Source organism: Larus michahellis, chromosome 2, assembly GCF_964199755.1.
Source record: "Larus michahellis chromosome 2, bLarMic1.1, whole genome shotgun sequence".
NCBI classification, from domain to species: Eukaryota; Metazoa; Chordata; class Aves; order Charadriiformes; family Laridae; genus Larus; species Larus michahellis.
This window is the reverse complement of record NC_133897.1, coordinates 152,324,061-152,335,339: the sequence shown is the minus strand read 5'-3', so window position 1 is coordinate 152,335,339 and position 11,279 is coordinate 152,324,061. Positions and strand designations below refer to the sequence as shown.

Sequence of the window (11,279 nt, the reverse complement as noted above, 5' to 3'; positions counted from 1 at the left end):
GATAAAAATAAATTTAGTCACTAAGCTATGCAAAATCTGATAGCAGTAGACCAAAACGTATTTCTCGAATTCCACTTGAAAACTAGAAGTTATACAGTATAATATCTAAATCAGGAAATGTTGCATAGAATAGAATTGCATTCTCTCTCTTGTCTCCAAACAGATTTCAAATGTGGCCTCTAGCAGAATGAAAGGAACATTTAATAGGGAGATAACAAAATCACAGCTAATTGTGCTAATGAAACCTATGATCTTTGTCTCCCCGTGAACAGTGCATTTGAGAGAAGTATTCCTTTTTTCTTTTATTTGGGAGTCTAATGGGTACTCTTGAATATCACTGCTATCCGGTTTTCTTGAGATATTTTGTGCTAGAGGCAGCTTAGAACCTAATTTATGAAAACTTAAGCTAAAAAGTAGTCAAGAAGACCCTTTCCCCTCCAGATAATTCCATCGCTGTATTTGCTTTACTGCATCTTTCTTTGTGTTGTATTACACTTGATTTTCATACTACGGCTATATCCTCTAATGTGAATATATGGCAGTAACATCAGCACATGGTGACACCCCAACATTTGTGGAATGATCCCCTCCCCACTCTTTCCCATCCAAACCTCATTATCTGTTTCACACCAGTAAAACTATTCTACTCTGAGTAAACAGAGGTAAGGAGTGAAGTGCCACCTACCTGGAGATAGCATAACGGTGTCATCTTCTTTGTGACCTCCTCTGATGAACTCCAACAGATGTTGAAAAGCGTAAGTGAGAAAATGGAAGTTTGGGAGTGTATTTGTACTGTTTTCAAGGTAAGAGAAGAATGTTAGGGCTCACCAACACACAAGCAAGCAGTTCAGGGTCATTATTAGGTCTAACGTAATCATATTTGGGTTTATAACTAGATTAAGTTATGAGAATTCAGAGAATTCTACATTCTGCATTAGGTAAGGATGTTCAAAATAATCATGTGATATATGTGAATGAGATTTGTATCCTAAGTCAAATACACATTTTAAAATATCACTGCCTATATGCTTTACACATGCCTACAGATGCTGTCTGTGCTTGCAAGCATTGTGTATCATATTATTCACAGTGTTATTTGTCATGGAAGACCCCACTGCAGTTTTTAAAGCAAAGCAATCAGTCTATCTACAATTAGAGTGAAGTCACCCGGGGGCGAAATGTAGGAGTTATTTAACAAAATACAGCTACCTTACACAAAAGTATATGACAGCGAAGGAAGAATAACAAATGCAGTTGAAAATGTAGGAGGAATTTGTAATGTAATTATCAAAACTTAAATTTGATCTGCCTTGGCAAAGAGAAGAGGGAACTGTGAAGGGGGGAAAAGCAAATACCAATAGTAGTACATTATTCCATAGAACTATTTTGGTGTATTTATTTCTTGGAGATTCTGAGCCAAGAGTGCCTGCTTACAGATACTGTAACTAAGACATCACAGTCTAGTTTACCTTATGAAGCATCCAGCAATAACAGCACAAAGGAGCACCACCACTGTCAGGTCTCCAAAACACGTTTTCCACTAGCATTGCTGATATTCACGTGCCTGACAGGTCAGACATTTAAGTATCTGCCCATTTCTGATTTCAGCACATTTTAGAATTCTTGGGAGTATTTAATCATAGTGATTGACTTAATGGTCCTTGCCAAGTCACTTTCATCCTTGACTGGTACCCAAATGATCAATAAGCCTGACCATGCCAAAAGAGGGGAGAAAGAGAGAAAGGAGGAGAGAGGAGAAAGAGAAAAAAAAGAAGGCAAGAAAAAGAAAGAATGAGAGAGAGACAGGGACAGAAAGAAAAACATGAAGGGAGGAAGAAAAACAGAGTGAGTGAAAGAAAGGAAGAGAGAAAGAAGGGAAGCAGGGAGAGAAGGAGAGAAGGAGAGAGAGAAGGAGGAAAGGAAGGAGAGAGGGAGGGAAGGAAGGGACAGAAGCAAGGAAGAGAGGGAGGCAAGTAAGGAAGGGAGAGAGAAAAGTAAGATGGGGGAGGAGAAGGACACTATATGAATATGAAATATATAGCATAACCTACAGCTTGAATCTAGAATCACTCAAAAGCTTATGGGATGCTAGTATTTAAAAACAAAACAAACACAATAAAAATGCAACATCACAATGTTTGAAGGTTGGTGTGGGGTGTTCTGTAAAGAAATTCAAATCAATCCCTAGCATTAATACTATCAAATGTGCCTAAAATTTGCCTTAGTAGCTGAAGCACTATTTTTAAAATGCATCTAAATTACTTGCAAACCTAAGGGTCTTTGAAAATTAGTAGGAAATTGGACACAAAAATTCCTTGGTCATCCCATTTTTAACTCTAAGCATTTCTTCGTTCATGTTTAACATCTAACTGATGAGCCAAATTTTCATTTTCGGAAGTAATACAGATAACTCACAGGGTAAATCTTAGTGGATGCCAAACAGACATGACTTCTAACAGCATCAAAATAAGCCTCCTAAATAAGTTAGGTATTGAAGTACTGAGGAATGCAATGCATGAATTAGAAATAATAAGTCTAGGTCTTCAATATCTATTTCTTATCCTCTATAGCTGATAAGTATTTACTCCAAGGAGATTTGAGTTACAGAGCTGAAAAGTATTCTTGGGGGGAATAAGGGCAGAACTTCATTCCAAGCACATAAAAAAATCTGAGCACTAGAAGTGAGGCCTTTTGCGCTATTCTGGAAGCACAAGTCTCTCTTCAGTTTTGAAATGCTCCTGAAAAATGGATTTCAGCTACATGCACACATACATGTATAAATGTACATACATGTATATAGTAAAAAGAGATACATTGGAATTATTTTAACGAATGCAATAGGTAGGTTCTGAACGGAGTGATTTTCACCATTATGTGAAACAGGGACCACTGAAATTTTGTCAAGAAGTTGGTCCTAATGTGGCACTGCCCTTAACATCAGCACAAGGCTCACATCACTTCTGAGATCACATTCCTGAGCTGCTGCAGAGGAAGCGAACAGGCCCACCAAGTTTCAATTACAACAGTCACTCTCCAAGACTTATGTGTCTGCAAGAGAGGGCTGTGGACAGTACATGAGGCTGTGAAATATGTACCTTTGCTTCTCCCCAGTAAACAAACCTGAATGGATCCGATGGGGCCAGTTAGTGTCAGCACTTGCCACTAAAGCTACTCTTTCCTCATGCCAGCTACACGCAGTCCTCCAGCTACAGAGACGAGTTCAGCCAGCCATATGCAGGGCCATACTCTGCTAAATGCTGTTGGCGTCACTGAAACAGGGCACGGTTGTAAAGGAGGAAGGCAGGCACATACTGCTCACCCCTACACCCACATGGGAGCAGACAACATGGCCATGCACACTTGCTCTTTTGCATCGTGCTTTGGGAGTAAAGGAGGAATCACTACCTTTCCAGATTCCTGCAACGCTATTTTCTATGATATTGTGGTACTACTGTGTATATATAAACACATACACATAAATGTATGTTCGTACAAATTCATATATGCACCTACACATACATAGAAAGCCTCTCATCATATCCACGCCCCTGTTAAAAACAGTTCCTAACCAGAACACACCTTTTGACAAATGCACTCCATGCACACATAAAAACCACACATGCTGCTAGACATGGGAAAATGCAAACCCCTGTGCAGACACACGTGCCAAGAGCCATGCTTCGTGACTGCCTGCCAAAATTTCCCAGCTCACACAGTCGTGTACATCAGCACTTCACTTCAGATCACACCCGTGCACTCACACACATGCACATGCGCGCATATGTACCGTGTGCATATCCATGTAAAAATATACACATGCAAACCTGGGTGAATGAGCACATACACACACACGTGCAAGACAAAAGCATGTGCAGAGGCACACACGCTGACGTGTTAGAACACATGCAAATGCCCACACAAAGTACCTGCACAAACAGACCCATGCACACTGACATACACACAGATACATCACATACACACAATACACGTGTGCGCACACACACGCACAGAATCACCCAAGTACACAGACGCACACACACAAAACACATGCACTGACATACAGGTGCACACACAGAAATACACATGCACGCACAGAAATACACATGCACATGCTCACACACAGTATCATACACCACACACAGGCACACGCGTGCCCGCATTCAACACATGGATGCACACAAACACACTCACACACACTCACACAGACACACGTGCACTCCCAGGAGCAAACACGCACGCACCCGACCGCACACTCACCCACCCGCCCACAAAAACGCACCGCGCGTTGTGCACAGACCCAAGCAGCCCCTCACAGCGGCCCTCGCACCCCAGGGACAGCTACACCTGCACACGCGTCCCCGCGCACACACTCCCTTCGGCACAACAGCGCACCACCACCCCCTGGAACAAACGCCTCCGCACACCCACCCACACATTCACGCCTCCGCACGCCTCCCGCACCGCAGGCGTTGCTTGCCCGCCCCCTCCGCACGCCTCCCCCCCGAGCTAGGGAACGGCCGCCCCGCGCACCTTGCGCAGTAGTTGCGCCAGGCAGAGGAGGAAAGCGGAAAGCGCAAGGCGGAGTGGGTGCCGGTTCCCGCAGCCCCGCCCGGCAGCCCCCTTTCCCCCTCGGCTGGGTCCCCCCCCACCGCAGCGCAGCGCCGCGCAGGGCCCTCCCGCCCCCGCGGAGCGGCGCGGCCCCGGCGGCTCTGCGGCGCGGCCGCTAGGTGGCGCCAGTGCTCTTCCTGGAGGAGCGGCGACCGCGCCGCCCCGGCCACCCCCGCCCGGCCTGGCCCGGCCCGGCCCGCCGGGAGCTGCCGGCCCCCCCGCCCCGTCTGCTGCGCGGGGTGCGCAGGGTGCGCGGGTGCGCGGAGCCGCCTTTCCCCCCGCCCGCCGCGGTAAAGAGCCCCATCAGCTGCGAGCACGGCTGTAGCCGCGCTCTTCGGGGAGGGGGGCTGTGCCCGCCGCGCTCCTGCCCGCCGCCTCCCCGCGCCCGCGGAGACCGGCCTTGTAATTAATGACTCCGCGCAGAGCAATTAGCCTGCGAATCCCCTGGGAGACGCACATGGTGCCGTGCGAAATGTGTGCCCGAAGGCGCGTATGTGTGAGTGTGAGTGTGTGCCGGTGGTGACGATGGCAGCCCCCAAGCATCGCACGTGAATTCTTAATAACGAGGTACTGATTGTTTTTGCGAGCGGCGGCAGGATGGATGAGCCCCGCCGTATTAGCTGCCGGAGGCTCCTCCGGGAGGCTGTGGAGACCTCGCCACTGTATTATTTCTCGAGCCGTTTTCCTAGGCAGAATTGATCCTCTTGGAGGAACAGGGGGGCGGGGGAAGAATCTCAATTGCAAATACTGTTTGGAGTTTATTGGAGAGAGTGTCTGAGCTTTAAGATGCTCCTCCGTGGCTCCTGGTGGATGCTGTAACGAGCCAGGATTGTGGTGGGTTTCGGCTGTGCAGGGAGTTGGGGTAGCGGGGGGATGGGGGGAAGGAAAAGACACGATCGAGAGTAGCTGAGACTTTGTGCCCCCGTTGGAGAGATGGTTGAGTCCTCGTCAAGGTTGCTGTGGTATCCCAGAAACACCATTCACTCCGAGCTGTGACCGCGCACCATCAACAGCAACAACTCCGCTGCGCCTGGCCAAGGAATAGGAATTAGGAGCTCTCAAGAATAATATGAAAGGGATCTGCAGAGGGGAAATCCGTGCAAAGGAATCGAAATTAGCAGACTTTTGGGAAAGGGGATGTACTAAATGTGGCCGGCTGGACTTCATCCTGGTGAAGAAAATGGAGATTAAAAGTGGATTTACATTTTGGAACCTCGTCTTTTTATTGATGGTTTCGTGTGTGAAAGGTAGGGTAGTATTTGAGGGGTATATTTTTAGGGGTCCGTTTGCTTTCGGTCAGGGCGTTGCAAGCTCTCGCTTTATACCAGGATGTATTTCAAAATATATTTATCTCTTTATTGTATATTTTTACCCTGGGTACTTTGCAATGGAAAGATATAAATGATTGCTAAAGCGGGGAGGAAAGAAGGAGTTGATTCAGAGCTCTCTTCGGAGATAGGAAATGTATTTGCTTGCCAGGCTTGGCGTTCAATGCAGTGACTGAGCTGGGGCTCAATAAATATTCTTGCAGTATGCTCAAACGGAGACGTGAGTTGGTTCATATAGCCTCTAACTAGTGTGTATTCAAGCAAATCCCACTGGATGACTTTTTTAAGGTGATGATGATGGTAGTGTGTGTGGGGGGGATTACCTACATTTCTGGTTTTTCGGTCGAGCAACGGGCTCTTTGCAGGAATGCCTATATCGATGCACTTATTAGTTTAACCCCTTGCGTGGGGAAAGTTACAGAGGAGCCCAGCGTGTGCGTAGCCGTCTCACAGCCCGAAATGCGCTTCACGCTCAGCTGTTTGTATGCACGCAGGGCTCCCCGGCTGTCGAAAAGGTACGTTAGCAATTCAGCCTTGAAGGCATGGTCTGCCGCTGGGTGTAAAGATCGACACCTTTTCTCTTCCCTCCTTTGGTCCCTTTTCCCTGACGTATGTGGGGGGGAGGTTGGGTTTGGGTTTTTTGTCTTTTTTTTGTCTTTTTTTTCTTTCCGAGCAGGAGCTGTTTTGCTTTCTTCCTGCTTCTGTGTTCATGAAAGGAGAGCAAAAAGGAAACCTCTAGTTAGCGGCATAAATATCTCCACTAAGTCTGTGCTTGCAGACAGTTAAGGGAAATGCTACACACAGAGAAAAGAAGAAATATGTGGCTTGAATAATGTGCACCTTCAAAATTACACAGGCATCGCTAAACGGTGAAGTGCTGATCCCATCAGGCGTGCCTTCAGTAAAAGGATCTATTCTGCAACTCCCCACAGTCGGCTACCCACCCGAAATAATCTCCCCTTGTTTGTGGCCAGTGATTAATATCTGATTAATCACCCTTTTATCCCCCTCTTCATCCTCATCACTCCTCCCCGCCACACACATACACTCCCAGAATATTTAGTAGACGTTATCGATCCTCTCCGAGTTTTTAGACTTGGTTATCGCCTACGGAGGTTGCCTGCACGGGTGGGAAGGAGGTGTGTTGGGGGCGGGGGGGGGAGGACGGGGACGGACGCATTCAAAGGCGTGCCTTCCCAGGCTGGCTCTGCCTCGGATGAAACAGTTTATTGTAGAGCTTTGCAGCTGCTTGTCCCCCCATTTGCATTGCGTGGAAAAGATAATTCGTGTTTCACCGAGGGGGCGTAGAGGGCTTTTACCTCATTCCATATTATCCTGACATGTGGGACCCGAGGGGAAGGGACTTGCCTGTGATGTTAATGCACATTTTAATTACAGGCGGCTTCTCTCTGTTTGCGTCTATTGAAGCGAGCTGCTCCCTGCGCTTTGCCCCGTTCTGGAGAGGCTTTGCCATCAAATCCAACCCGGGACTTTGGGGGCATTTCTTTCCTCTGGTTCAGCTCGCTGTCATTAACGCGTTCTCTGTGCCGGGTACGATCATTTGCAAGTCATGGGCTGGCTGCCTGCGAGGCGCGCCGTGCCGTGCCGCTCCGCGGCGCTCAGCGGGCGCGGTACGGAGGCGCTGGGGCTCACGGGTGGCTCCGGAGCTGCTGCCGAAGCAGCTGCTTTGTGAGCACCGAGTCGCGGGGCGGCAGCATCCTACAAAATTAAAGACTCGGGCGGTTCTCCCCGCGTCGCGATGGCCGCGGGAGCCGTGCAAGTTTCCGCGGCACCTGTTGAGAAGCCGCTTCGCTTGCCCTCGGAGGGGAGGGGGAACACTGGATGCTGAGGGCACAAGCTGGGATGAAGCACCTAAAACGGCCCAAGAAAAAGAGAAAAAAAAAAAAAAGGCTTTGCAAAACTGGCCCTTTCCTTTCCTGCCCACGAAACAGTCCCAGAGAGATGTTAAGAAGCGGTTTCCTCCCTATTGTCAGGGCCTGAGTTTTCCAGGTTCTGACCCTGGCAGATTCCGTAGATTTCCCTCGGACTGAGGGGTCCTCCCAGCAACTGCGCATCTAGTAGGTCAGATTGTACGTCCTGGATGTGGGCCCCTTTAGGCAGCCAAGCTCCATAGAGCTGGCTTAGACTCACTGCAGCACTGCATCTATTCTGGGCATTTATATTTAGTTCTCTCCCCACTCCCTTGAATGAATACATTTTACCTCGATTTGCATTCCCATGGTGTCAGCACGAGCTTCTGCTCCCAGAAACCTTGGCAGAGGCAAAGAATGAATGAATACCTGCCCATTTTAAACATTCCAGATGTTGGGGGCAAGGTGACTCCCCAGATTCTGCATCTGCTCTACCATTGCCTGGCAAAGGCCCTTTCACCACACCCCACCTCCACAAGCTCTACCCCATACCCTCTTTGCTTAATCATGCCTATTGAGTAGTCCAGCACCACATCATAACATCCAAACTGTTGCTGAGGTTCCCATCATCCAGACCACTTCCACAGCTTTGCTTGATATCTGCCTCTCAGGCACTTCCTACTTTTGTCATCGTCCTGTCGCCATTTCTTCAGGCTTGATCCACAGCTATTCCACTGTTACAGGTGTCAAACTATCCTAGGGTGCTTACAGGGCCATGTTCATATCTGATTAATTATGCAGTCCTTGTATATAACCATATAGACAAAAAGGGAGAAGAAAGAAGGAAAAAATTGGAGGAAGGAAATTGCAGAACTGCTAGGGAAGGGCTGACAGTAAGAGCTGAAGCAAAGAGGAATTGTACCTTCTTCAATGAAAATCTTTAACTGCTTACACAATATCCCATTATGCCATGGATCAATCTCCAATAAAATCCTGATTGGATAGGGATGGAGTAAAAAAGCAAAGAAGTGTCACCATTGAAAAGTGAGAGAAGGCACAGAAGCATTAAAAGAAACAAACAAAAAACAACAAAAAATCCCTACAACCCAACCCTTAGAAAATGCCGAACTGGGACATTCTTGGCCAACTACAGGGGATGATGGATGCTGTGCTCTTCCCTTTAGGTGTGCAAGACTCCCCCCCTTCTCTCCCACCCTCCCACGGGAGAAATGAGAAGCACCATTTAGGCACGGGAGGTACGAACCAAGCTTGAAGGAGCAGTGAGTGGAAACCTCCACCTTCCAGCCCCCTTACACAAAGGGAAAGAGAGGGGAGAAAAGAAAACATAAGAAGAAGAAAAAAAAAAAAAACAAAAACACAGAAGTCAAATCCGTGGCAGTTCTTTTATATGCAAAAATGAAACAAGCAGCATCAGTGAGCTTTGCCTCCTGGGATTAGGAGAGGAATCACTGATACCTGCACCTCTTCGATTTGGCACCTCCCTCCACCGAAAAAAAATATTAGAAAATGCTTGTGATCTGTTTGTGGAAGCAAACCACAGAGGAAATCAGGCGAAATGACCAGAGACCACAAGACTCCTCCATCTCTTCTGTGTAGCTGTCACTCCAAGACAGAAAGCAGAGAGCACCGAAGTCTGCTCTTTTGTCTGCCTGGCTAAAATGAAGCTTTGCCTCTGCCGTTGTTCCTCTGTTCCCCTGTTGCAGTTGTGACAAGCGGAACAAGGGCAGCTTTCAAAATAAAAGGGAGATGAAGCAGAGAGATTTTAAACGGCTCATTGACAGAAGAAGTGATGAGAAAATGGAAAGGATTTCCATTTTCAGTGACGGGTACCCGGCATGTAAGAATATTTAGCAGGGACAAAGCATGCCCTGCTTCTTTCAGCCACCTCTGCAGTCCCCATTCTGCTCCATTCCCACCTCAACCCCTCTCCCTGCAGGCTCCGCCAGCCCCTCCCCACCGCTTCCTTCCCAGTCGCTTATGGGGTTACTGGCGGATGGCTTTCCCCGGTGGGGGACGGGTGGCCGCAGCGAGGTGCTCGCTCTGTCCCTGAAGTGGAAACGGTTGGGCGAGTAACAGTAGGTTCAGGTTTCCTCATTTCCAGACGGTCGCTGCCGCTGCTGCATCGTTGTGCTTGTGTGCCTGCGTGCGTGTGCCTGTGCGTGTGTGCCTGTGTGCGTGTGTCTGTGCGTGTGTGCCTGTGTGCGTACGCACGCAGGGGTGCAGGGACACCCTGACTAGCGAAGGGACAGCTTCGTCCTTCCTTTTCAACTCCCCCGCACACGCTCATCTCCTCTACGACGCCTCTTTCCCATCAGCTCCCGCAGATCACACGGGGCTTCTGCTCAGTGCACCGCGCACAACACCTCAGCGATGTTTTTCAAGCTACTCAGTTCCGTAGGCTTGCAGGCAAAGTTACACCCCGCTCACCCCCGCCCTTCGCCTTCAGTTCAGGGCTAAAACAAGGCTCGGCTCTGCCCTCCGCTTAGCGCACGGCTCCTCTTCTTCTGCGGGGCAGAAATGAAGAAACACACAGCCCCTCTCAGCAGCACCAGCGGGGACCGCTCCTTCCTCCCCTGCCCGGTGGCATTAGGGACCCGCAAAGGGCACAAGGGAACGTCGCGCCTGCAGGCTCCGCTTTTTCATTGCGAGAGGCAGCAGTCGCAAGGCGGAGCAGGCCCGGAGCGGCGGCAGCCGGCACCACCCGCGCCCGCCAACGGTACCGGCACCGGCCTCCGCAGCCGCACGGGGCGGCCGCACCTCCAGGCTGTCCTTCTTAATATACTCTTCCGTCGTTTGGCTTTGCTTTCTTTAGCTCGGTGACTTTTGCAAGTCTTTTGTCTGCAAGTCTGAGGCAGCATTAGGGTGGTTTGTTTTTTAACATGCAGAAATAGCCCCTCACTCCCTGCGCGCAATGAGGCCGCTCCTGGCGGGAGCGGGCTGGGGGCTCTGGGCAGCCGCAGAGGCTGAAGAGGGACGGGTTGTATCTTCAGCTCCATTATCAACATCTCGACTTGCAAGCACGAGCCCACGAGACCTAAAGAACTCCGTGGATGTGCTTTCCAATCCCCCCTTCTCCAAACCCCCTGTGCAATAAACACAGCAGAAACTTACAGTCTACCTGTTTTTTTGCTTGTTTGTGGGATTTTTTTGTTTGTTTTTGAGGAACAAGTCAAGTAGGATCAATTGCCCATCTAGCTTAGTGCCCTTTATCTCCAACGGTGACTGTTAGCAGCAGTTAAGGGAAAGATAAGAGAAACACAGCAAGTACAGAGTGACTAGCACACCATCCTGGATTTCAGCAGCCAGCAGTTTTGCATCTTCCGAGCTAAAGGCTGCTTTTGGAACATCGTGTTTTAGGAGGCACGAACTGACCTGTGCTCCACTCATTTGTCTGTTCTCCCTCCTTCTGTTTCCCTTCCCTTCCCTTCCCTTCCCTTCCCTTCCCTTCCCT

General features: G+C 48.9%; 1 protein-coding gene across 3 annotated transcripts in view; it reads left to right on the top strand.

Annotated features, from left to right (window-relative positions):
- The first annotated feature begins 5,368 nt into the window (after positions 1-5,368).
- CSMD3 (CUB and Sushi multiple domains 3) overlaps positions 5,369-11,279 on the top strand; it is a 684,352-nt gene continuing 678,441 nt past the window's right edge. For all 3 annotated transcript variants that reach the window (XM_074577705.1, XM_074577704.1, XM_074577703.1), the window contains exon 1: positions 5,369-5,855. In XM_074577705.1, coding sequence (XP_074433806.1) covers positions 5,678-5,855 — 178 coding nt within the window. In that variant the 5' untranslated portion in view covers positions 5,369-5,677. The remainder of the gene's footprint in view (positions 5,856-11,279) is intronic.